This window comes from Hylobates moloch, unplaced genomic scaffold, assembly GCF_009828535.3.
Source record: "Hylobates moloch isolate HMO894 unplaced genomic scaffold, HMol_V3 SCAFFOLD_1, whole genome shotgun sequence".
NCBI classification, from domain to species: Eukaryota; Metazoa; Chordata; class Mammalia; order Primates; family Hylobatidae; genus Hylobates; species Hylobates moloch.
Window position 1 is genome coordinate 231,362,341 of NW_026652276.1, and position 25,740 is coordinate 231,388,080.

A 25,740-nucleotide genomic window follows, 5' to 3' on the forward strand; every position below is an offset into this window, starting at 1 on the left:
CAAAAGGAGGGGGCTGACAACATATCCTCCAATCACAGCTTGAAATAAGATTGATGTGTCTTTTCACCAATCACCGCCAAGGCTCGAGGGGGTTGTCGGGATGGGGGCGGGAGCCAACATGGATCCCTCAGTGGGATGAGGGTGAAACTGCTATTGTCGGTGACTCCTGTTTTCCCGCCCCAGCATGCTGGTGCATTTATTTCGGGTCGGGATTCGGGGTGGCCCATTCCCAGGCGGGCTGCTACTGCCCCTCCGCTTCCAGACATTCTCAGCTGTCAGGTAAAAAGGGAAAAACCTACTCAGCGCGGGCCATTGACCGGCCGGCAGGGCTGTGCCGGCCCGCCGGGAGATGGAGTCCACGGGCTTGCGCGAGGCTTGCTGGGAGCTGTAGGCCAGGCCTACCGGGGTGGAATGTCACTCCGCGGGTGTTGGCCTCAATTATTTATAGTGACACTTCAGGCGCCAGCAGAAAGCTCATGCGTCTGCAGCCGCGGTGTCAGCCAGAAGGAGGGGACGCTCGGGGTCAGTGACCACGCCCAGTCCGCACTCCCGGCTAGGGGTCCCCTTTCCTGGCCCTGGAGTTGATTGGGCGATTTGGACGAAAATTCTTACTAGCATCGAGACATTTAACGTAGTGGTGCTTCCAGGATTCAAAGTGAGTCGAAGAAGAACTAGAGATGTTCAGCAGGGATAAAGAGCCAATCTAATAGGCCGGGCGCGGTGGCTCACTCCTGTAATCCCAGCACTTTGGGAGGACAGGAGTTCGAGACCAGCCTGGCCAACATGGTAAAACCTCGTCTCTACTAAAAAATACAAAAATTTGCCGTGACTGGCGGCACGCGCCTGTAATTCCAGCTACTTGGAAGGCTGGGGCAGGAGAATCGCTTCAACCCGGGAGGCGGAGGTTGCAGTGAGCCGAAATCACGGCCACTGCATTCCAGCCCGGGTGATAGAGTGAGACTCTGTCTCAAAAAAAAAAAAAAAGAGTCAATCTAATAACTTGTACATGTGTGTTTTTGGCAAAACACTCTACACGGGTTGGTCAAGAGAGAGACAGACAGACAAACGGGAAACAAACAAGGACCCTGAAACTACAACTCGAATGTAAATGCTTTATGAGAAGGGACTGATTCCTTTTTTTTTCTTTTCTTTTCTTTTCTTTTTTTTTTTTGAGACAGAGTCTCGCTCTGTCACCCAGGCTGGAGTGCAGTGGCATGGTCTTGACTGACTGCAACCTCTGCCTTCTGGGTTCAAGCAGTTCTCATGCTTCAGCCACCCAAGTAGCTGGGATTACAGATGTGCACCACACCCGGCTAATTTTTGTATTTTTAATAGAGACGGGATTTCATCATGTTGGTGGGCAGGCTGGTCTTGAACTCCAGACCTCGGCCTCCCAAAGTGAGCCACCTCACCCGGCCGTCTTTTCTAATCCTAGAGTGAATTACTTGGGGGCCAAACAGATAGAAGATTCCCAAGGGCGGGTGGATGTGGAGTTGTGTCATTTGGAAAGCCCACCTGACTGATGGAGAGCAAGAGCTGGATCGAGCTGGAGCTGGAAGTCTTGGTGCTGGGAAGTAATCCACATGCTCTTGGCAACGACCAGGCCTTTCTTGGAGTCTTAGTTTGGAGACAATGCAAGAAGCTGGAAAAAGACCATGCTAAATTATTGATAAAAACAGTTCTTAGGAAAGAGTAAGGGTGTTGATGTCATTTAAACCAGAGAGGAACCCAAGGAAAGACATCAAATAATATTCAAGTATACATGTGTTCATTAGTCAGCATTTTTCAATAGATCATGAAATGAATTTAGTTGCTCAGGACCATTTAAAAGTAAATATAGTCTGGGCACGGTGGCTCACGCCTGTAATCCCAGCACTTTGGGAGGCCAAGGCAGGTGTCAGAAGTTCAAGACCAGCCTGGCCAACGTGGTGAAACCCCATCTCTGCTAAAAATACAAAAATCAGCCAGGCGTGGTTGCACGCACCTGTAGTCCCAGCTACTTGGGAGGCTGAGGCAGGAGAATTGCTTAAACCCGGGAGGCAGAGGTTGCAGTGAGCCAAGATTGCGCCGTTGCACTCCAGCATGACACAGCAAGACTCCATCTCAAATAAATAAATAAATAAATAAATAAATAAAAGTAAATGTAGGCCAGGCACAGTAGTTCACACCTGTAATCCCAGCACTCTGGGGGGCCAAGGCAGGCAGATCATTTGAGGTCAGGAGTTCAAGACCAGCCTGCCCAACATGGTGAAACCCCATACAAAAATTAGCCAGGTGCAGTGGCTCACGCCTATAATCCCAGCACTTTGAGGGGCTGGGGCAGGCAGATCACTTGAGGTCAGGAGTTCGAGACCAGCCTAGCCAACATGGTGAAGCCCCGTCTGTACTAAAAATACAAAAATAACCAGGCATGGTGGTGGGCACCTGTAGTCCCAGCTACTCGGGAGGCTGAGGCAAGAGAATCGCTCGAACCTGGGAGGTGGAGGTTGCAGTCAGCCAAGATAGCGCTACTGCTCTCCAGCCTGGGCAACAGAGTGAGACTCGTCTTGAAAAGAAAAGAATCAGAATACATGTTAAGAATTAGAGAAAATATTATTTTGTGAAGGATTTCCATTTTGTGTGGCATGTATGTGTTCATTGTACTGGGTTGCAAGTAAGATATGTTTCTTGCTGTAGGCCACAGTAAGTCTAAACACTTGCAAAACCCTGTAGTAGTTAGGTCAGATTGTCCTGCACCTCTAATGAGGGCATGCATTTGCTCAACAAACATAAACATTTGCGGAACATCTATTATGTACCGGAGTTCTGCCAGTGCTATCTAAGATATAATTTCCTGCCTTTCAGAAACACATGGCGTAATGGGAAAACTGGACAGTTACACAAGGCAGAAGGAGGGTAAGCATCTCTATCTTTACGATAGAAACAAGAACACAGTGGAAAATAAGACATAAAAACCTGGCAGTTGGAATGGGGTGGGAGAAGGCCTCATGTAGGCAAAAGGCACAGGCCTTCCTGAAAGCAGAGGAAGGATGAGATGAAGACTGCAATTAGAAGGGTCTAGGGATGTGAAAGGCCACGATGGTAAAGAGAAAAGCTCACACTCCTTTTGGAACTGTGATTGGAGAGAATCGCCTATCCGCCCGCCCCCTGCTCTGGGCGGAGCCGAGCGGGAAGTGGGTCTGCCTTTTGCCAGGTGCTGCAGTCGGCTCCGGGTGACGTCCAAAGGGTGTGCCCTGACTGGCACTCCAAGCTATGGAGTATCCATAGTAACGTGTCAACCGCCGACCTCAGGCCATTTTCCCAAGGCTCCAGGATCTCTAGATGTCCCGTCTTCTCAAGGGCATGTAGAACGTGTTTTTTGGGGGAGGAATGAACAAAAATCGACTGAGAGTTTTTTCAAAACACGTACATATGCCCTGCCACCCACCCCACTCACCTAGGTGCGTCAGAACTGCTGGGACATCTGTCACGTGAAGGGGTGGGTTGCCCCTCCACACCTGTGGGCGTTTCTCGTTAGGTGGAAAGAGAGACTTGGAAAAGAAAGAGACACAGAAACAAAGTATAGAGAAAGAAAAATGGGCCCAGGGGACCGGCGTTCAGCCTACAGAGGATCCACGTCGGCAAGGGCCTCTGAGTTCCTTAGTATTTATTGATCATTATCGGGCGTGGCAGGATAATAGGATAATAGTGGAGAGAAGGTCAGAAGGTAAACACGTGAACAAATGTCTCTGCATCGTAAACAAGGTAAAAAAGTGCTGTGCTTTTGATGTGCATATACATAAACATCTCAATGCTTTAAGGAGCAGTATTGCTGCCAGCATGTCCCACCTCCAGGCCTAAGGTGGTTTTCCCTATCTCAGTAGATGGAATATACAATCGGCTTTACTCCCGGACATTCCATTGAAGCTTTCCTCTTATCTCAATTTCTTTTTTTAAAGCCTTTCCCCATCAGTAAGCTCATCTAGATCTAGATCTCACCGTCCTCTCCTGACTGGATAACTTCTGCTCCCTACAACCAGTCCTGTCTGCCTCCAGCCCATGCCCCCCTGCTATGATCTTTTTTTTTTTCAAGACAGAGTCTTGCTGTGTTGTCCAGGCTGGAGTACGGTAGCACAATCTTGGCTCTCTGCGACCTCCTCCTCCCAAGTTCAAGTGATTCTCTGCCTCAGCCTCCCAAGTAGCTAGGACCACAGGCACACACCACCACATCTGGCTAATTTTTAGTAGAGACAGGGTTTCAACATGTTGACCTAGAACTCCTGGCCTCAAATGATCCACTCGCCTCAGCCTCCCAAAGTGTTGGGATTACAGGCGTGAGCCACTGCACCCGGCCATGCTATGATCTTTAAAATGCAAACCTAATCTTGGCACACCTCAGCCTAAAAATCACCATGACCCTTATTGCCCCCCAAGTCCAGGAGCTTTATAAGAACTAGAAAACTGCCCCTCCCCGAAGTCTCATGTCTCTTTTCCCTTCTCGTAGGTCAGGCTTCAGCCATACAATTCCTGAAATTTCTCTCCCATCCTTTCTTACTGCAGACACCCACACTTGCTTTCCCTCTGCCTAGAGCTCTCCCCTTTACACTCCACCCCCACCTGTGCCCGGCCTGTTCCCCCTCAGGCCTCACCTAGAAGGCCTTTCCTGACTCCCTCTGAGGAGAAGGAGGAGCAGGGCTTCAAGCTGTTTTGTGCCTCTGATTTCCAGTTAACTGTGAGTCTCCCACACTCAAGCATGATTGCTGTGAGGGGAGTTACTTCAGCTGTCATGTTCATCTCCATCCTCTCCATAACCCCGAGCAGAGCACCTGCACACAGTAGGTTCAAAATGTGTAGAATAGGCCAGGCGCAGTAGCTCATGCCTGGAATCCCAGCACTTTGGGAGGCTGAGGCGGGTGGATCATGAGGTCAGGAGTTCAAGACCAGCCTGGCCAATATAGTGAAACCCCATCTCTACTAAAAATACAAAAATTAGCTGGGCATGGTGGCTCGTGCCTGTAGTCCCAGCTGCTCAGGTGGCTGAGGCAGGAGAATCTCTTGAACCTGGGAGGCAGAGGTTGCAGTGAGCCGAGATCATGCCACTTCACTCCAGCCGGAGTGACGGAGCGAGACTCTGTCTCAAAAAAAAAAAAAAAAACACAGTGGCTAGAATAGTGGAATCGATATTAGCATTTTATAGATGTGGCAGCTGAAGGAAAGAGAAGATAATTGGCCTATTCAAGATGACAAGATAAGTTATTAGAATTTTTATTTTTCTCTGTTTCCTCCTTCAGCTGTGGAGAGGGAATATGTGTCATGGCGCCCCAGGCCAGGGAGGGGAGGTAGGGTAATGGGCCTGGGACATCAGAAGACATGGCACACTGGCAGAGTAGAGCCAGCCTGGGTGCTGGAGTCAGACTGCAGACTTGGTTCCCTGCTCGTCCCAGTTCTGCTGCCCGGGGACAAGTTATTTCAGCTCTCTTACCTCCACATGATTTTTTTTCATGTGTCAGGTGAGAATAATGGCACCTCCCTCCCAGGGAGGTGAGGATCAAGGGAAGTAGCCCATTAGCTCCAGGAGGTGGGGCCATGTCTGCCCTGGTGGCTGCTGTGAGCAAGTCCAGTGCCAGGCACAGGAGCAGCTCTCTTTCCTCACCTCTCTGCACCATGGTCCCTTAAACCCCCGGCCCCTTCCTGTCCAGGCAGTGTGTGGCCATCTAACGTGCCATCCAGTTCTTCAGGCTGTCATTCTGTCAGAGCCTGGAGTCGAAGCTGCGAGGGCCCTGGCTGGCTGGGTGTGTCCTGAGAGACGCCCAGGGGAATAAGACTTTTAAGACTAGATTTTGTGCTCAGCGTCTCATTCCTCTGCGACTTTGCCCATGGACATGTCTTAGAAACTGAAGTTGCTTCAGAACAGCCCTGAGAAGGGCAGGGGGCAAGGGCCTGAAAGAAGAGGAAGTGCTGCTTCCAGAGGGCTCGGCCAGAGCCCCATGGGTGTGCTGGTCAGCTGGAGGGCAGTCGGAGCCTCGAGCCATCCATGCCTCTCTCTCCTTACAGGTACTCTGATGGCTACCGCAGCTCCTCCCTCCTCCGGGCCGTGGCCCACCTGCAGTCCCAGCTCTGGGCCCACCTCCCTCGAGCCCCTCTAGCTCCCAGATGGAGCCCCTCTGCCTGGTGCTGGGTTGGGGGAGCCCTGCTAGGCCCCATGGTACTGAGTAAGCGTCCCCACCTCTGCCTTGTGGCCCTATGTGAGGCAGAAGAGGCCCCTCCTGCCAGCTCCACACCCCATGTCGTGGGGTCCCGCTTTAACTGGAAGCTCTTCTGGCAGTTTCTGCGCCCCCACCTGCTGGTCCTGGGGGTAGCCATCGTGGTGAGGCTTTCCCCACTTCTCCATCCTGGGGACAGGGCAGGACCCAGAGCTGCAAAGGGATGGCATTCTTGCCTCGCTGCCTCTCAGGAGAGCTCACGGGAGCAGCGATGGCTAGCCAGGGGTCCAGGGGTGCCAGGAGCTTCAACACTGGGTGGCCGGGTGGGCAGGGTTCCGTGGGGGCTGGAAGCTAGGGTTTGAACCTCTGAGAGGCACTGATGTGTCCACATGACCAGCCACAACCTGGACAAGAGCAGGGCTCAGTAGTGGGAGAGGAAGGGCCAAGATCTGGCTGGGGATGGGGAGAAGTGTGGCTCCCCCACTCAAAACATTTGTCCCCTCTGTCTCCCCATTCCAGCTGGCCTTGGGTGCGGCACTAGTGAATGTACAGATCCCCCTGCTCCTGGGCCAGCTGGTAGAGATCGTGGCCAAGTACACGAGGGACCACGTGGGGAGTTTCATGACTGAGTCCCAGAATCTCGGCACCCACCTGCTTATCCTCTATGGTGTCCAGGTACAGCCGGGAGTGGGGCTGGGGGCCACTGAGGAGCCACCCGAGACATCCCTGAGTGCACTGGGCTCTTCCGCAGGGACTGCTGACCTTCGGGTACCTGGTGCTGCTGTCCCACGTTGGCGAGCGCATGGCTGTGGACATGCGGAGGGCCCTCTTCAGCTCCCTGCTCCGGTACTGCCAGCCGCAGGGTGCAGAGTTGGGGTGACTGATGGCCCGAGGGGTCTGGGGGTAGGGCCTCATCCTGAAGTAACGTCTCCCTCTTCTGCCCTCCTTGTTGGTCCGTGTCCCATGCCAGGCAAGACATCGCCTTCTTTGACGCCAATAAGACGGGGCAGCTGGTGAGCCGCTTGACAACTGACGTGCAGGAGTTTAAGTCATCCTTCAAGCTTGTCATCTCCCAGGTCAGTGGCCCGGTGGCCCCCACCACATCCACACACACACTTTCCCATGTGGACTCACCAGGCCAGCCCTGCCCGCCCCAGCCCTGATGTTGGGCTGACAGGCGCACGCTGACTCGAGAAGCCCACTGCCTGGTGAGGGCATGGGTGAGGGACCGTGGAAGTTCATGGAAGGAAAGTGTAGAGGCAGTGTCCAAGGTCAGGACGGGCTGCTTCTCCACTGCTCTGAAACTGAATCTTCCCTGGAAAGCCTTCCCAAGCACTCAGACAAGAGCCGTTCCTGGCAAGAGCAAAATCACTTCGCCTGCCTTGTCCCCAGAGTGCCTGGATTGCTGACAAGCATTGAGCATGCGCAGTGGCCTACGGAACACAGATGCCCTCCCCTTATCCGCCCACACCGACTCTGGATCATGCCACACACTGGCCTAGGCGGTCACTGGTGTACCCCCATGCGGTTCTCTTTGTTCAGTTCCTAGAACAGAAAGAGAAGCAAGCTGGGATTTGTCTAGGGGAAGGATGCCACAGTTCATAGCATTCTCACTCGGCCCCTTCAGGCCTGCTGCTCGCACCCCGACTGGCCAAGTTAGGGTTATGTACTGTGACTGGTGGACTGCCACTGGGCCTCCCAGGGGCCAAGACCTGGGCCTTGGCCTTGGGAGTGCAGAGCTACAGCCAGCTGACCCTTGGAAAAGTCCTTCCTGTCATGCTGCGGACGCCGTAGCCTCCCGCCTTCCCTCCCACTCCCTAGGGGCTGCGAAGCTGCACCCAGGTGGCAGGCTGCCTGGTGTCCCTGTCCATGCTGTCTACACGCCTCACGCTGCTGCTGATGGTGGCCACGCCGGCCCTGATGGGAGTGGGCACCCTGATGGGCTCAGGCCTCCGAAAATTGTCTCGCCAGTGTCAGGAGCAGGTACCAGCATTCCTGGCCATCGTCTTCACCCTCCCGACACCGTTTCTCTTTCCACTCCCCGGAACTCCTCCCTGTCCCCATCCTGGACTCCTCGTCCCGTTTCCTGGACTCCTTGTCCCATTTCCTGGACTCCTTGCAGATCGCTAGGGCAATGGGCGTAGCAGACGAGGCCCTGGGCAACGTTCGGACTGTGCGTGCCTTCGCCATGGAGCAACGGGAAGAGGAGTGAGTCCTGGGAGGGCGGAGCGCAAAGCAGAGATGCCCCCCACACCCTGCCTACCCTTCGTGCCAGCCCAGCTGCCTCCTGAGTGCACTGGTCTCTCTCACCAGGCGCTATGGGGCAGAGCTGGAAGCATGCCGCTGCCGGGCAGAGGAGCTAGGCCGCGGCATTGCCTTGTTCCAGGGACTTTCCAACATCGCCTTCAACTGTGAGTGAGCCATTTGGGGGCTGGAGGGGCGCTTGTGGGCTGGGGAGGAGCTGGGAGCAGCCAAGGCAGGCAAAGGCCCGCCCTCCATCTGCTGGCTGCCTGCATTCACCTCGGGCCAGCTGCTAACTCTTGCAGGTAAAGGGAGGGTACCGATGTCCCAACCCAGCTATGGGACTCCATGTGGAGCCCTCAAGGAGGCCATGGAGGCATGCCCACCCCGACTTGCTCTTCCGAGGAGGAAGCCAAGGCTGGGACCAGTCAAGGGCCTCACCTGACTCTCCCAGTCAGCAGTGGCAGAGCAGGCCCAGGGCTGTTTACTCTGCCCTGGCTTCATCCTCCCTCACTTCCCCTCTCCTGCAGGCATGGTCTTGGGTACCCTATTTATTGGGGGCTCCCTTGTGGCCGGACAGCAGCTGACAGGGGGAGACCTCATGTCCTTCTTGGTGGCCTCCCAGACAGTGCAAAGGTAAGTGGGTGCCGTTCCCATCGCTACAGAGCCCCCTGCCGCCCTCCAGAGCCCTGCTGGGTTAGGGGACACGGGTGCCAGCCTTCTCTGGGGGCCGACTGCTGTGCAGCTCCAGGCCTGCCCAGCTTCCGCAGGGATGCATAGGTGGGGAGAGAGAGCCCCTCAGGGCCCATAACAACCCTCGCGGCTGGGGCAGTGGCGCTGCAGCAGGCAGGTGCTTGTCATCTTCAGCCTTCCAAAGGACCTAGAAGTTTCCTTGACAGGCTTTTTAAAAATCTGTTTTAACTGTGGTAAAGTACACAAAACATAAAATGCAGCATTTTAACCATTTTGAAGTGTGCGGCTCATGGGCATTGGGTGCACTCACATTGCTGTGCGGCTGTGGTCACCGTCCGCCTCCAGAACTCTTACCTGGCAGAGCGGAAACTATCCCCATGAAACGCGAATCCCCATTTGCCCTCCCCCAGCCCCTGGCACCCACCATTCCACTTTCTGTCCTTATGATTTGACAACTCTAGGGACGTCCTGTAAGTGGAGTCGACTATATCCTTCTGTGACTGCGTTTTGTCACTCCACGTTGTGTCCTCAGCTTCCTCCGTGTTGCACCCTGTCCGAATTCCCTTCCGCTGCAGGCTGTGACATTCCATGCATGGAAGGACCATCCTTGACAGGCTTTGTGAGCTGCCCTTCCCCATGCCTGCCACTTCCAGGGATGACAAGCTGACCTTTGTCCCCAGACACCCCACCCTTATAGCTTATTGCTTTGCATTGGTCCAAAACCACCCGCTCAGCTGAGCCTCTGGGGTGACCAGAGCCGATCGCCAGACAGCCCAAGGCGGGCCTCCCCGCTCCTATCTCTTTCCAAGCTAAACACAAGCAGTTCTACATAAATATGTTACGGTAAATAATGAGATAGTAAATATGCTGTAACGGATCATCAAAGGGTGAAGACCTGTCCCACCAACCGTGTATCACCTCTGCCGCCCCATCCCTCCCCCACGAGCCCCTGCTCTTCCTCCGTGGCTCCCACCCCATTCTGCCGAGGCATGTGTCCTCGCCCTGCTGCATGGTGCACCCTGCGTGTGTGTCCGCCAGATCAGAATCCCTCACTGCAGGGTGTACTGTCCCAGGAAGGGGGAGGCGGATGGAGACAGGCTCCCATTTTCAGCCCCAAACCTGACATTCCACAGAGACGTTCCTCCCATTTCCACAGCTGCATGGACACCCTCGTGGGCCCCATTTCTGCTCGATGCTCCCTAGTCTGAGCACCTTCGGACCCTTTCTGGTCCTGGGCTCAGGCCTCCTGGGCAGCCTCGTCCCCCCTCCAGCCCAGGGAGCTGTTCTCTCATGGCTTTGGAATTCAGATGCTCTCACTGTGGTAGAGATGGGGTCTTGGGGGTGCTGCTTCCACCACTGTCTGCTCTGCTCAGTGCTGACCCACTTCCCTTGACCAGAGTTTTGGCCTCTCTGAACAGGACAGTCGTTTTAGTCCTGAGGGCCCATAAGAAGCCCAGTGGCGGCCGGGCGCGGTGGCTCACGCCTGTAATCCCAGCACTTTGGGAGGCCGAGGCGGGCGGATCACGAGGTCAGGAGATCGAGACCATCCTGGCTAACACGGTGAAACCCCGTCTCCACTAAAAATACAACAAATTAGCCGGGCGAGGTGGCAGGCGCCTGTAGTCCCAGCTACAAGGGAGGCTGAGGCAGGAGAATGGCGTGAACCCCGGGGGGCGGAGCCTGCAGTGAGCCGAGATCGCGCCACTGCACTCCAGCCTGGGTGAAAGAGCGAGACTCCGTCTCAAAAAAGCCGGTGGCCGGGTGGCACCTGTAATCCAGATTTGGAGGCCGAGGTGGGGGATCATGATTAAGGTCGAGACCTCAAAAATTAGCTGGGTGTGGTGGTAGTGCCAGCTACTCGAGAGGCTGAGGCAGGAGAATTGCTTGAACCTGGGAGGCAGAGGTTGCAGTGAGCTGAGATTGTGCCACTGCACTCCAGCCTGGCAACAGCAAGACTCTGTCTCAAAAAAAAAAGAAGCCCAGTGGCTCCCTTAATAAAATCACCCCTTCGCCCTCTGTGGTGGGCAGCGGTGGGACAGTCTCCCTGTGGGGAAGGTGGCTGCACTGTCCAGCCCCAACCCTCCCCCTTCGGGACCTCCACTTCCCCTTTAGGGCCTGAGACTCTGACTTTGCCTCCCACGGTACTGCTTAGCCATCCAGCAATTTTATGACACACACAAGAACCCCCAGGGGCTTGTCTGTGCCGTTTCGCTGGCTGCTCCCACAGCCACAGGCCCTCAACCCATCCTCTTGGGGGTCCTTCTAGCCCTACCTATGTGGAGATTCTTCCCCACTCGTCTTGGGGGGATTGGATTTGTTGCATAAAGCAGCTGGTGTGTTTCCCACTGGGTCCTGCTAGCTAAGCCAAGGGCCCATGCATTGGCGCTGGGGTCTAGCAGAGAGAAGGCAGAGAGAGGAGAGCAGGATGGCCCGGCCTACCTCAGGCAGCCTAACCTATGAGCCCATCCTGAGCACTCCTGATGGAGATGGGGAGGTGCCCAGACAGACAGCAAGTGGGGCCCAGCCGCCTCATCAGAATCAGGGCCAGGCTCCACCTGGGAACAGGCCTGTAGCCTACAGCCCACGGCCCCTGAGAGCAGGGTCATTGCACTCTAATGAGTCATGTGCATTTTGAATTTCAGTTGCTGCCCAGCCCCTTTGCCAGGCCCTAATGTCTTCCAGATCTCTGGTGGAGAATGTTCCTCTGCTCATCAACAGATAGCTGGCTGGGCTGGCTCCTTCCTGCCTGGTGCCTCCGCACTCCCTTTAGCAAGTGCTGACTGTGTTGAGTCCACTGGGACCTTTTCCTTTTGGGTTTCGAGGCTCCTGCCACTCACCCCAACCCTAGTGCTGGAAGAAGTGAGGCTGCAACTGAAGGGTTGCTGGGGAGTCAGTCTTTCCTCTTAAGGAGGGGACCAGGCATGCACACACTGTCACAGGTCAGCCAGGCCAGTCAGGGACCAGTGACTCACCTTCCTCCTCAGCCTCCTGGCAGCCGGCCAGCCCTACCCTGGCCCTGCCGGGACGAAGGCGGCCACCCACTGTCTAGACAGATAACACCGTGGGTATACTTACCTGCAGGGCAAGCTCATGAGAAAAGTTTTTTTCAGGGAATTTTGTTTTGGGGTCTCCGGAGAGTTCCCCCGTGGCCCAGTGTCTTCTGTTTTCTTCTTTCTCCAAAAAGATTTAACATCACTTCTTCCACCTAAATGTCAGCCGAAGTCATTGCTTGCCCAAGAGTCTGCAGCATTAGATCTGCTCTCCCCTTGTGGGCCACGCACCGTTGATCTCTGTTCACGGTGGCGGCCTCCGCATCCTCAGGGCCGAGCAGGGAGTCCGTGGGTCAGCTGGGCTCCCTTCCTTGTGGGCTGATATCACCCCTGCATGTGTGCACAGGCCTCACCCTGCAGACCACAGGCCAGGGCAGTGGAGGACACCCATGGAGGCCTGTGCCTTCACTTCCACTTCCTCCTGGAGCACCCCCTCCCGGGGGCTTGGGCTGAGCAGAGGGACAGCTGTCATCCTCATCTGGCCAAGGAGGGAGCCAGGGCTCAGCGATCTGGTGTTGCTACGTCCCAGGGCTCCACGCCCCTGTGGTGCAGGAGCAGTCTCTGCATTTGGCCACAGGCCACCTGCTTCCTTGCTCCCATGCCCCACCATGGCTTCCTTCCCCTCCTCTCTGGCTCTTCTTGTTCCCATCCATTCCAACCCTCTCTCCTTTTTCTGACAGGTCCATGGCCAACCTCTCTATCCTGTTTGGTCAGGTGAGTGGCCGGTAGGGTGAAGGGCCTGGAGTGTGGAGTTTGTGCCATGTGCGTGCCGCTGTGGGAGCTGCCTTTTGACTGAGTGTGGGCGGGCAGAGGAGCTGGGGAGACCCCAGCCCAGAGCCACGGCCACTCCCTGGAGATGCTGTGGTTACCCCCACTCCTGCCTCCCTGCAGACTTTGGATCCCCTCCCACAGGTGGTCCGGGGGCTGAGTGCAGGCGCCCGGGTCTTTGAGTACATGGCCCTGAATCCCTGCATCCCACTGTCTGGGGGCTGCTGCATACCCAAAGAGCAACTGCGTGGCTCCGTTACATTTCAGAACGTCTGCTTCAGGTCAGCACGGGTGAGCAGGCGTGGGAATGGGTCCCTGGGCTGAGGATGAGGCAAGAGGATTCCGGGGGTGGAGGTCTGGACTAATGCCCCCCATAAACAGGCCCTCTCAGAGGGCTACAGGGAGACTTCAGGAGGGACCCGGGCAACAAGGGCTGGGAGCCTGGTCTGACTGGGGGTCTCTCGGCTCCTCCCAGCTACCCGTGCCGCCCTGGCTTCGAGGTGCTGAAAGACTTCACCCTGACGCTGCCCCCTGGCAAGATCGTGGCCCTCGTGGGCCAGTCTGGGGGAGGTAAGGGGAGCCCACCACCTTCTCTTCACCCTCTGACTCTTCTCTAGCAGCCACTCAGAGCAAGGCCGGGAGCAGTGAGCCCCCAGCGGGATCCCTTCCTCTACCACCACAAGGGGTCTTCTTTCCTGGGACAATCCCCAGAATCCCTGGCCTCCCTCCCTCTCAACCCACTTCCCCAGGAAAGACCACCGTGGCTTCCCTGCTGGAGCGCTTCTACGACCCCACGGCAGGCGTGGTGATGCTGGACGGGCGGGACCTGCGCACCCTTGACCCCTCCTGGCTCCGGGGCCAGGTTGTCGGCTTCATCAGCCAGGTGCGGGGCCACATGGGCAGCCCTTGGCTCCCACTGCCCGTCCTCCCCTGGGCCCTGCCCCTCTTAGTCCGCAGGTGCCTTTTCTTTCTTTCCCGCCCTCATCCTTGCTGCTCTCGGGAGAGCCCTGGCCTTCTTCACATGTCGGCTGTTGTCTGGGTGAGGCATCCCTGTCCCGGGAGCAGCCACAGCTCTGCCTGGTCTCCCAGAGCAGGGACGCTTTGTCCCCATTTACAGCCGTCTACACAGATGGGGAATCCCTCAGATTCTCTGCAAATCCCATAGCATCCAGGTCTAGAGAAGCCTATGGCGGAGGTGCTGAGCTGCAGCTGTTCTCCCTCTGCTTGAGGTGGCACTGCCCAGCGAGGGTCCACCCTTCCCTTTGAGGGCCGTGAATGAAGAGGGCACGCCTGCTGTCCCGCCAGGGAGAGTGCCTGTGCAGAAGAAAGGCAAATGCAAGCCCCCAACTCGCAGCTCCCTGCGCTGCCAGCTCCTTCCACTCCCGCTCCTGGGGAGGGGTTCTGGGCCCTTGGTAGGAAATCGACCTGTCCTTCCCTTTTGGGGGCCACTCTGCATCCTCACTTCACCTCTGACTTTGAATGTCTGATTCTTCAAGAGATCCGAATCTAATCCACCAGATAGACTATCCCAATGTACATGGTGGCCCCTCCAGTTTCTGGGCAAAGAGAATGTTTCTGTGGACTCTGTCTCCATAACCCCTCACCCACAGGAACCCGTCCTGTTTGGGACGACCATCATGGAAAACATCCGCTTTGGGAAGCTGGAAGCTTCCGACGAAGAGGTGTATGCAGCCGCCCGGGAAGCCAATGCTCACGAGTTCATCACCAGCTTCCCTGAGGGCTACAACACCATCGTCGGTGGGTGCTCGGGTCTGCCGGGAACCAGGTGGTGAGGCACTGGGACACAGGATTCCACAGGAGCAGTGAGCAGCCCAGTGGGACTGAGGGCGGCAGGGACAGCTGGGGAGAAAGATAGTTGTGTCAGGGAAGACCAGAACCACAGCCAAAGGGGACAGAGTTGTTCTGTGGGGACAGGGGAGTCCAGGCCAGTGTGGTTCAGAACCAGCAGACCAAGCAGGCTGCAGAGACAGGACGTGCTCTAGGAGGAGCTGGAGAATGTGACCGAGGGCATATGACAGGCCCCTGGCCGGGGACACAGTGATGCATGGTGTTTGGAGTCCTCACCGAGTCTAAAAGGCCGCCACTTCCCCAGACTGAATAGAAGAAATGGGGGGCTGCCTCCTCTCCACCGTCCATCCCCCTCTGGCTCCCATTTCTTTCCTGTGCTTTTCATCTCTAAAGTCGTTTCTCCTCGTTAGAATCGGGGTGACAGGATGGGCCCCAGGAGAGGGCTGTGGTGGTTCTGAACTAGGAACACGCAGCCTGGCACTGCAGGGCGTGCACCTTGCAGCTTGCCATGCGGAGCTCCCAGGTCTTTTTCCAGCCTTTGGGGCCATGTTTCTCGGCCAGTGTCTTGGCTCTGTTGCACAGTGTTTCAGCACTTCTCAGGATGCAGGGATACCTGGGCTTCTCAACTCTGGTCAGTCTGAGTCCAGCCTTCTGAGCTGTGGGGCCAGTGTCCCCAGCCCAGCCATCGTGTTCTAGATGCCTCCTTCAGCCGTGTTGATACACTGTCCAGATGCCAGCTGTCCTCACTGGGTGCTCTCCCACATCTCTTTTGGGTGGCACTTTCCTTGTGTCTCTGATTTTAGTACTTTCTGCTCATTTGGGCCTTCTTGGGGCTGCGTCCTTACTGACCTGTCACCCTGCTGTCACCTGGAGTCACTGGACCCCAGAGCCTATGTTTGGGTGCTGGATGTTCCCCACAGCCACAGAGACCCGGGAGGCTGGGAAGGTGGCTTGGAACTGCAGGCACAGGGCAAGGTGTGGGTCATCCTGGCCTGAGGCACTGCCATGGCTGGGGAGGGGCATTTGGCAACTCCCTTGGAGTGCACCAAGCCCTGCTGGCAGGTGTCACGCTACCCTCAGAGGCAGGGCAAGTGTGCACAGTGGCTGAGGGACCCAGAGGTGGGATGAGCCAGTGCAGGGGCAACCCAGAGGAGGAGTGTGCACAGTGTGGGGTGGTGGGTCAGAGGCAGGAGGAGGGTACACAGTGTGGGACGGAGGGTCAGAGACAGGACTAAGGTGCACAGTGCGGGGTGGAGGGTCAGAGGCAGGACAAGCGTACACAGTGCGGGGTAGAGGGTCAGAGGCAGGAGGGTGCACAGTGCGGGGTGGGGGTCAGAAGCAGGACGAGTATGCACAGTGCTGGATGGGGGGTCAGAGGCAGGAGGAGGGTGCACAGTGTGGGGTAGAGGGTCAGAGGCAGGAGGAGGGTGCACAGTGTGGGGTCGGGGGTCAGAGGCAGGAGGAGGGTGCACAGTGCGGGGTGGGGGTCAGAGGCAGGAGGAGGGTGCACAGTGCTGAGAAGGGCACTTAGAGGATCTTGATGGGCATTCAGGAAGGACCCTGTGCCCCTTTGTGGGCCACCCTCAAGTGCACGGCTTCAGGCTCCTGCCCTGCCCCTCCCTTCCCAGGTGAACGGGGCACTACTCTGTCTGGGGGCCAGAAGCAGCGCCTGGCCATCGCCCGAGCCCTTATCAAGCAGCCCACAGTGCTGATATTGGATGAAGCCACCAGCGCGCTGGACGCAGAGTCCGAGCGAGTTGTACAGGAGGCCCTGGACCGGGCCAGTGCAGGCCGCACGGTGCTGGTAATTGCCCACCGGCTCAGCACTGTCCGTGGGGCCCACCGCATCGTCGTCATGGCCGATGGCCGTGTCTGGGAGGTTAGTCGTCCTGGGGGCGTGGATCAGTGGGTTGAGGATGGCTTCATCACGGACAGTGGCACAATGCTGCAATGAGTTATATGAAGGTGCGGCCTGGCCCCAGGGCCTTGGGGGCTGTATTCTGGAAGCAGCGTCCCATGTAGAGTCAGGAGTTCTGCATTCAGCCAAGCCCTGGCCTCTCAGGCCCTCAGTTTCTTCCTCTGTCCCCTGGGATGGTATAATTGCACCATCAGCTCCCAGGAACAAAAGGAAAAGTACTAGCCGGGTGCCTGTAATCCCAGCACTTTGGGAGGCCAAGGCAGAAGGGTCTTTTGAGGCTAGCCTGGGCAACATAGCGGGACCCTGTCTCTACAAAATACCAAAAAAAAAAAAAAAAAAAAAAAAAAAATCAGCCGGATGTAGTGGCATGCACCTGCACTCCCAGCTACTCTGGAGGCTGAGGCGGGAGGATTACTTGAGCCCCAGAGGTTGAGGCTGCAGTGAACAATGATTGTGCCATTGCACTCCAGCCTGGCATCAGAATGAGGCCCTGTCTCAAAAAACAAAAAGGAAACATACTCAGAGTATGGTGCTGGGAGTGAGGAGCAGGGCTGGCTGCCCAGGGTATCAGGTGCAGAAGAAGCAGTGCCAAGGAACCTGTGCAGGGAGTCAGGAGTAGGACCCCAGAGGCCGTGTGGCGTTGGCTCACAGCCGCTCATTCAAGCCAAGGCTGAGGGGCTTATGCAGGGAGACAGATCCTGAGTTGGAGGCTTGGGCTCTGTAAGGGGGACAGAGGGAATCATATTCTTCCAAAATTCAGCTAAGTAGGGAAGTGGCAGTAACTAATGCAGCATGCCAGTGGCAGTTCCTTTCAGATTGGGCATTGGTTTCAGAGGATCCCCAGAGGGGACACCGGCCTAAGTGACCATGGGCCCAATGGCTGAGAGAGAGGCTCAGCCCTCTGAGGGTTCTGAAGCCTGCATGCCTTGGAGCAACCATCCGCCCCTCCCTCCCGCCTTCCAGGCTGGGACACATGAAGAGCTCCTGAAGAAAGGCGGGCTGTACGCCGAGCTCATCCGGAGGCAGGCCCTGGAAGCCCCGAGGACAGCGGCCCCACCGCCCAAAAAGCCAGAAGGCCCCAGGAGCCACCAGCACAAGTCCTGAGAAGGGCCCCCTGAGGTGTGGTCGCTGCCAAGCATCAGTGCTAGGGCTGGGGCTCAGCCTGGGGGGAGCCTACTGGGGACTGAGCCCCCGGGAGGGCCAGCATGTGGAGAGTCGCTGCGGCTGCTCCTGCTCACAATAAAGCCAGGGCCGAGCGGCTGGCAGGGGAGGCCAATCCCTCCCTCCCCTCCCCAGTCCTGCCGGCTGCCTCCCTCCCACCAGAGTCTGCCAGAGTCATTGGGCTGCAGTGGGCAGAGACAGAGTTCCCCGAGACACCTCCGCTCTGTTCTCCCTTTGCCCAGACCCCTCCAGACCTCTCAGAGACATTCTAGCCAGTCTCCCCGCCCCACCCAGCAGCTTCAAGTTGGCCAGGCCTACAGTAGCTCCAGGGAGTTTTTAAAAATCAGGGTCTGGAAGTGGGCCTGGGAATTCAAACCTAGGCTCTTCCCACACCCTTGTTAGGACCTCACTTCCCTAGACTGGGGACTGACTCCCTCTCCTGTGTCCCCGCTGCCTCGCTGGACCATGGGAGAAGGAGCCTATCCCCTGGCTCACCCCGGAACCCACAGTCCCCATCTTCCAAACAACCTCCCTCCCTTCTCCCTGCACAGTGAACACAGTCCTGATTTCTAGATTTCACTTCCCCTCCCCACCCCCAAGGGACACAGGCCTAACAGGGCCCAACACTTGGGTCAGGATAAGAGGGACGGGGGCCACGATGGCCAGTTCCCACGAGAAGCACCAGCCTGCCTGGCTGTCTTCCACCGGCCCTGCCCTGTGTGCCTGGAGTCTTTTACCCACTGAGATCGTGGACCAGCCTCCATCTACACCAAGAACACCCAGCTCTGAAGGAGATGGGAGGGGCTGATGCCCACCTGGAGCGCTCAGCTTCCTGCCCACAGTGCTGACGAGTACAGAGCTAAATGGAGCAGCTACTACAGAATCCAGTACAGAATCGGTCCAGGAGGGCGCGGCTGTGGACAGGCCAGCCTCCCCAGCAGGTTCTGGGAGGCACACCTTGAAAGGGGAAGGTAGACATCCTGAGTGATGGGCGCCTGTGGCCCCGAGGCTGTGGATGAGGGGGCTAGGCTCCAGCTGGCTTCTGAGGGGCCTGGAAAGGCACATAAGTAGGGCCTTGGCTGAACTGGTGCCCCAGCAAGACCTCGTATCCCTGCACTGCTGCAGATGCACCAGCCCTCCCCACCTTGGTGCCACTGTCAGTTCCTACTGGGATCCTTCCCCCATCCAGCCACACCCAGGCTGTGGGACTACACAGTGCCCTGGCTCCCCTGGGCAGGAGAAGAGGTGGTGCCTGCGGTGCACCTTCACAGCCAGGCAAGGATTCTGGATTTATCCTGTGTAAAGAAGGGTGGTACCCTCTTTCAGGGGTGTGGCGCAGTGCATTGATGGAGCAGCTGGTGCTGCTGGGAGGCCAGCCTGGAAGAGGCAGCAGCGGCTCAAGTTTGCGTGCAGGAGCCAGAGTGGGACCCACAGGCTCTTGTGGGTATGGTTTAGAACTAGATGGTGCTTTGGGGACAAGCCATCCAAAAACCTCAGGCCCACATCCACCCTGATTTGATATCCCACTTCCTGACAGATCAGAGGCTGTGTCTTTAGGCAGTGGAGGCCCAAGAGCAGAGCCTGGGGCTGGTTCACAGCTAAACCACTCCTTAGGGCAGCCCAGAGTAGGGCCTCAGCTTCTGGCGAGTCCACAAGCCCTGCTGGGGCCCTGCTTGTTGGCCTGACCCCTCCCTCACCAGGCAGCCAGCCAAGGTGGTTCCTGCTTCACCCGCTCAGTCATCAGCCTCAGGCTGCCCAAAATGCCTCTGACACCAGATTTATATCTTCTGGGCGGCTTCTTCAAATCCAGTCCTTCACCCGCCCCCTAGAGAAGCAGTGAAACCCCACGGCTAGTCCAGCTGGAAGAGCTAGACTGCAGGAGCTGTGCCGTCTTCCTAACCTCGCCCCGGCCTTAGCTCCACAGTGGAGAGCGGGAGCCTAGCTGTGCTTGATGGTGAATGCCTGTTTGAGAGTGTGAGCGGGATCATCTACAGTAAAATACTTGCAGAGCACGGCACTGTGGCTCTGGGGAGCTGGTACACCTGTACTGTAACCATGGTACTCACTCAGTCCTTCCAAAGTGTTTATTAATCAAGCACCTGTCATGTGCCATTGAGCCCATGATGGGGAATGAGGACGGTCCCTGCCCCAATGAAGCTTGTGTCCTGTTGGGAGGACAGACAGGTGGCCCAGCAGTTGCAGCATGGTGTGTGCACACATTTGGCTGGTGGAACCATGTTTCTACCACTCATGGTCAAAAAAAAGCCCACCAAAGTCCTGGGAGTTCACATCTGTGTGATGATACGGCAACATTGTTTGTAATGGAAAGACTGGACACCCCCAGTGCTCATCAGTGGGGGAGTCATTAAATAAACTATGGTATGTGCACATAATGGGTGGTATGCAGCCCTTTGGAAAAATGTAGGTTTTCCAGGTCCTGGATATGGCAGTGTAAAATGGGAAATCACAGAATACCCGCGTTGTGCCTGAGATGGCAGGTGGGGCACCCGTGGTACCCGGGAGGGTGGCAGGTGGGGGCATCCATGGTACCCAGGACGGTGGCAGGTGGGGCACCCATGTCCTACCTAGAGTGGCAGGTGAGCCCATATCCATTGTAGAGGCCAACATCCTCAGAGGCCTGAGTGTGGGGAGGTAGGCTCTGACTCCCTAGAAAGAGAGGGACACTTAGGAAACAGACAGGCCCTGGAAGTGGGACGTGAAGAGTGCCCTGGCCATCCAGTGTAGGCTGAGATGCTGGGGGCACAGAAAGAAGAGATCTGCTGATGCCAACCTTCCAACCACTTCCCAGCTTGGCCAAGAGCCAGCTCTGGTGCTCGTGAAGGAACAGATCCTGGGTGAAGCTAGAGGGAAGGCCGGAGATGCAAAAGGAGGGAGGAGCTAGGCCAGGGGTCAGCGACTGACCCTCGGAGCCAGTGTACAGGGGCTGCAACTGGGAGCCTAGGGGGCCCCAAGGCACCTCCAGGCACAATCTACCGCTGGGCTTTCCTCAAGCTCTCCCTGGGACCACTGCGGTTTCCTCCTGGCGCCTCTCATCTTGGACAGCCATGCCCCCCTCCATGCTGCACTAATGGCTCAGCCTGGGGCCCCAGGGACCTCCCCTACCCCCCAGACTGCTCTGTCGGCCCCCTTTCCCCCCTCACTGCTGAAACCCAATCCTCTGCAGTAGCGCCGGCTCAGCACCACCTCAGCACCGCTCCACAGCCCCTGCCTGCCACGGTCAGCTACGCCCCTCCTGGTCTGCTGCGGAGCCCCCAGCCCAGTGCCTAGCCCAGTGGAGCCACCGCCTGTTCCTCGGGAAGGCTGAGTGGGACCTGACCGGCCAGATACCTCCTCCAATCCCGCCAGGCTAGTGCCTCCCCGCCTCCCAACCTTGGCTCTCTCCCACCCTCTCCTCTCTTCTCCTTGCCTGGCCTCCTGAATCCTATCTTAGCCTCCTTAGCCCCCTGACTGATCCTCTCTCGCTTCTTCCAAGCCTCTGTAGCTGGCCCTGCTCCTGGGTTCTGGCCATGAAGCCCACCTCAGGCCCAGAGGAGGCCCGGCAGCCGGCCTCGGACATCCGTGTGTTCGCCAGCAACTGCTCGATGCATGGGCTGGGCCACGTCTTCGGGCCAGGCAGCCTGAGCCTGCGCCGGGGGATGTGGGCAGCGGCCGTGGTCCTGTCAGTGGCCACCTTCCTCTACCAGGCGGCTGAGAGGGTGCGCTACTACAGGGAGTTCCACCACCAGACTGCCCTGGATGAGCGAGAAAGCCACCGGCTCGTCTTCCCGGCTGTCACCCTGTGCAACATCAACCCACTGCGCCGCTCGCGCCTAACGCCCAACGACCTGCACTGGGCTGGGTCTGTGCTGCTGGGCCTGGATCCCGCAGAGCACACTGCCTTCCTGCGTGCCCTGGGCCGGCCCCCTGCACCGCCCGGCTTCATGCCCAGTCCCACCTTTGACATGGCGCAACTCTATGCCCGTGCTGGACACTCCCTGGACGACATGCTGCTGGACTGTCGCTTCCGTGGCCAACCTTGTGGGCCTGAGAACTTCACCACGGTGAGCTGACCTCCCTACCTATCCTGCCAGGGACCCAGAGACAGACCAGTCCCTGCCCAGCACCCACAATCCCCTGGCCAGCATAGGCTCCCCCAAAGCCAAGGGACCTCTTCCTTCCTACCAGCCATGGACTCCCCACCCCCCAGTGCCACTCCGTGCAGCCCAGGAAGCTGTCCTCCTTGGGGCTTTCTCTGTCTCCCAGCCCGAGGGGAGCATGTGAGGCCACACTGACCCTGGCTGGCCCTAGGCCTGAGGTGTGGCCCAGGGAGGCCCTGCTCCTGGGGCTGGGGGTCCTCCCTGGTGGGACCATTCTGGGGCAGGAGACCCCTATCTCTGCCAGGAGGTTGGGGGGCTTGCTTTCTCTCTGCCTTTTCAACACACTGCCAGCCCCAGAGGACAGCCACAGGGGCCCATTTCCTTTTCCCACAGTCCCCAGAGAAACACAGAAAAACCTGTAGGCTGTGCTCTGGGCTTTGGTGGGGATTGGCGGGGTGGAGGAGTTGGGTTGATGGGCTCCCAAGGGCGTCCTGCAACATGTGCCCACGTGGAGCGTGGGGCTGGGGGCATTGAGATGCGGGCTTCAGTATTCAAAGAAGAGACACAAACATACCATGAGGTGGGGAGAGGTCCCATGACCATGTGCCTGCCTGGGGGAGGTAGCCATCACCCTGTCTGCCCGCCCCAGATCTTCACCCGGATGGGAAAGTGCTACACATTTAACTCCGGTGCCGATGGGGCAGAGCTGCTCACCACTACTAGGGGTGGCATGGGCAATGGGCTGGACATCATGCTGGACGTGCAGCAGGAGGAATATCTACCTGTGTGGAGGGACGATGGTAGGGAGCACACAAATGAGGCTGGGGGAGGGCATGGATGGAGTGCAAAGGGCTAGGGGAAGGAGAGGAGGAGAGGAGGTGTCAGGGTGTTCCCCCAGAACCTGTGAAAGGGGCTGGGCTGGCTCATCCCAGTCCTGGGGAGGGGGGCTGCAGTGAGAGGTCTTGTCTGGTTGGGCAGGAGACCTGACCACAGGGTCTCAGGCCTCACAGGTCCCTCCCCGACAGAGGAGACCCCGTTTGAGGTGGGGATCCGAGTGCAGATCCACAGCCAGGAGGAGCCGCCCATCATCGATCAGCTGGGCTTGGGGGTGTCCCCGGGCTACCAGACCTTTGTTTCTTGCCAGCAGCAGCAGGTACCCTCCCGTGTGCCTCCACACCTACTACTTCAAGCCCACACCACCTCGGACCCTAAACCCTCAGCTCCTGAGACCTGTCTAGGGGCCTCTTCCCAGCTGGCCTCTCAGGCTCTCCGGGAAGCCTCCTTAACCCTGTCCCCCCACAGCTGAGCTTCCTGCCACCGCCCTGGGGCGATTGCAGTTCAGCATCTCTGAACCCCAACTATGAGCCAGAGCCCTCTGATCCCCTGGGCTCCCTCAGCCCCAGCCCTAGCCCCATCCCTCCCTATACCCTAATGGGGTGTCGCCTGGCCTGCGAAACCCGCTACGTGGCTCGGAAGTGCGGCTGCCGAATGATGTACATGCCAGGTGAGGGGCTGGTGTCTTCGTCCCATGGCGGGCATGGCCCAGGGAGCTGAGGCTGCTTCTAAAGCCATCTCCCCGGCACCCGCAGGCGACGCGCCAGTGTGCAGCCCCCAGCAGTACAAGAACTGTGCCCACCCGGCCATAGGTAAGGGCGAGCCTCCCCCACCTCCCGTCTGCCCCGCTCCGCCCGCGGGCGGCTGACGCGGCCCGGTGGCCCGCAGATGCCATGCTTCGCAAGGACCCGTGCGCCTGCCCCAACCCGTGCGCCAGCACGCGCTACGCCAAGGAGCTCTCCATGGTGCGGATCCCGAGCCGCGCCGCCGCGCGCTTCCTGGCCCGGAAGCTCAACCGCAGCGAGGCCTATATCGCGTGAGCTGCGCGGGGCGGGCGGGCTCCTCCGAGCCGGGGGCTCCCGACGGGGCGGAGCGGGGCAGGCCAGGCCGTAGCCCTCGTGCGCACAGCCCGGGCTGAGGCAGCCTCCGCAGCCTCACTGGCTCTGGGGCTCCGTGCTGGTTGCTTAACCTTTCTGCCCCCGGGGAATGCTGACGCCTCCTCCCAGGGGTCTGTTTTTTTTTTCCTTTCATTTTTTAATCTTTACTTTTAAAAAATAGAGACGGCAGAGGGCGGGGGAGGGGAGGGGAGGGGACTCGCTATATTGTCCAGGCTGGTCTTAAACTCCTGGCCTCAAGATCCTCCCCTCCTCATCCTCCCAAAGTGCTGGGAGTACAGGTGTGAGCCACCGTGCCCCGCCCCTCCCAGGGTTCTTGAAAGGAGTGGGAGAACCCACAGCTGCTTCTTGCCAGCAGTGGGCACCAGGTGGTGGCCAGCCCACATTTGAGGCCATTCTTGTCCTCAGGGAGAACGTGCTGGCCCTGGACATCTTCTTTGAGGCCCTCAACTATGAGACCGTGGAGCAGAAGAAGGCCTATGAGATGTCGGAGCTGCTTGGTGTGTGTGCAGGCCCCCAGGGCTGGGGGGCTGTGGGCAGGCAGGTGGCTGTGAGTTGAAGGGTGACCCTGTCTCCACAGGCGACATTGGGGGCCAGATGGGGCTGTTCATCGGGGCCAGCCTGCTCACCATCCTCGAGATCCTAGACTACCTCTGTGAGGTGGGCCAGGGCCCCCACTGCGGGGGGTGGGAGGTGGGAATCAGGGCCCCTAGGATGAGGGGGAAGGCGTGCACTGGCCACCTCCCATCTTGCTTGCCTCCAGGTGTTCCGAGACAAGGTCCTGAGATATTTCTGGAACCGACGGCACTCCCAAAGGCACTCCAGCACCAATCTGGTAACAGCCCCTCTTCTGGAGCCCCTGCCTGCTCCAAGGGTGCTAGGCCCCACCTCTGAAGCCTAGACCACCATCCCGCCCCAGCTGAGGAGAAACAGGCAGGAGGGTGTGCAGTGACCTTGACTGGTCCCTGGGAGGAGGACCACTCCCCACCTCTGACCCTCTCCTCCTCACACAGCTTCAGGAAGGGCTGGGCAGCCATCGAACCCAAGTTCCCCACCTCAACCTGGGCCCCAGGTAACACATAATGGCCCCCTAAAATCAAGGGAGGGCAGGGGCAGGCGCAGGACAGTGGGTGTGCCCGTTCCCACCCCAGCACTCTGCTCTGTTCCGAAGACCTCCCACCCCTCCCTGTGCCGTCACCAAGACTCTCTCCGCCTCCCACCGCACCTGCTACCTTGTCACACAGCTCTAGACCTGCTGTCTGTGTCCTCGGAGCCCCGCCCTGACATCCTGGACATGCCTAGCCTGCACGTAGCTTTTCCATCTTCACCCCAAATAAAGTCCTAATGCCTCAGCCTCAGGTGTTTCTCTTACAGGGCAGAGACTAGCCAAGCCAAAGTCAGCCCAACTCAGGCATCGGAAGTCTTCTGCCAGCCATCATCCAGCTGGACGTGGCTTCTGAAATGTGGAGCTGGGCCCATGAACCCCCATGAATCTCTAGGGGAGAATGGTAGCAAGAGGTTATCCGTCATTTGCACCTCAGTGTGAGTGAGTTTAGCTGACTGACATCGTAGAGAGAAGGGAGGACAGGTACCCTCCAAGCCCAGGCTTAGGTGTGAAGTGCAGAATCACAGTCAGCAATAAAGGTATAACTGGAAGAAAACTCTGCCCAGAGCCCAACAAGAAGAGGCAGGGAGAAGACGGGGCGACTCCACTTTCAAGAACACCTGTGTCCTGCCTTACATCCTGACTCCTTTCCCACATTTGGGACCAAGTGCAGCACACAGCCTGTCTCCATATGAACAAGTTCTGCCTTCCCACAAGAGCTAAAGGCCCCAGGCTTGAGACGCTGGAGGCGGGGGTGGGCGGAGCTC

The 25,740-nt window shown here is 57.9% G+C and overlaps 2 protein-coding genes across 7 annotated transcripts; both read left to right on the forward strand.

Moving 5' to 3' along the window:
• The first annotated feature begins 112 nt into the window (after positions 1 to 112).
• Positions 113 to 21,082, forward strand: ABCB8 (ATP binding cassette subfamily B member 8). 4 transcript variants are annotated; one of them, XM_032762200.1, is made up of 18 exons: positions 113 to 279; positions 2,845 to 2,895; positions 6,034 to 6,346; positions 6,702 to 6,857; positions 6,934 to 7,028; positions 7,153 to 7,258; positions 8,004 to 8,165; positions 8,305 to 8,390; positions 8,496 to 8,593; positions 8,954 to 9,059; positions 12,847 to 12,880; positions 13,079 to 13,215; positions 13,410 to 13,504; positions 13,684 to 13,817; positions 14,545 to 14,692; positions 16,372 to 16,622; positions 17,625 to 17,780; positions 21,007 to 21,082. In XM_032762200.1, exons 1-17 carry the CDS (start codon positions 185 to 187, stop codon positions 17,763 to 17,765), a joined length of 2,208 nt encoding a protein of 735 aa, XP_032618091.1. In that variant the 5' UTR covers positions 113 to 184; the 3' UTR covers positions 17,766 to 17,780; positions 21,007 to 21,082. The 4 variants fall into 4 exon arrangements, with proteins under 4 accessions (XP_032618091.1, XP_032618090.1, XP_032618092.1 ...); XM_032762199.1 differs by lacking the exon at positions 21,007 to 21,082 and having other exon boundaries at positions 17,625 to 20,215; XM_032762201.2 differs by lacking the exons at positions 2,845 to 2,895; positions 21,007 to 21,082 and having other exon boundaries at positions 17,625 to 20,215.
• A 242-nt stretch (positions 21,083 to 21,324) lies between these two features.
• ASIC3 (acid sensing ion channel subunit 3) lies at positions 21,325 to 25,229 on the forward strand. 3 transcript variants are annotated; one of them, XM_032762214.2, is made up of 11 exons: positions 21,325 to 21,883; positions 22,569 to 22,719; positions 22,945 to 23,072; positions 23,222 to 23,423; positions 23,509 to 23,565; positions 23,642 to 23,789; positions 24,277 to 24,368; positions 24,449 to 24,528; positions 24,632 to 24,703; positions 24,882 to 24,940; positions 25,020 to 25,229. In XM_032762214.2, the coding sequence occupies exons 1-11, from the start codon at positions 21,350 to 21,352 to the stop codon at positions 25,150 to 25,152; spliced, it is 1,656 nt and encodes a 551-aa protein (XP_032618105.1). In that variant the 5' UTR covers positions 21,325 to 21,349; the 3' UTR covers positions 25,153 to 25,229. The 3 variants fall into 3 exon arrangements, with proteins under 3 accessions (XP_032618105.1, XP_032618108.1, XP_032618106.1); XM_032762217.2 differs by having other exon boundaries at positions 25,040 to 25,220; XM_032762215.2 differs by lacking the exon at positions 24,882 to 24,940 and having other exon boundaries at positions 25,040 to 25,229.
• Positions 25,230 to 25,740: the final 511 nt, after the last annotated feature.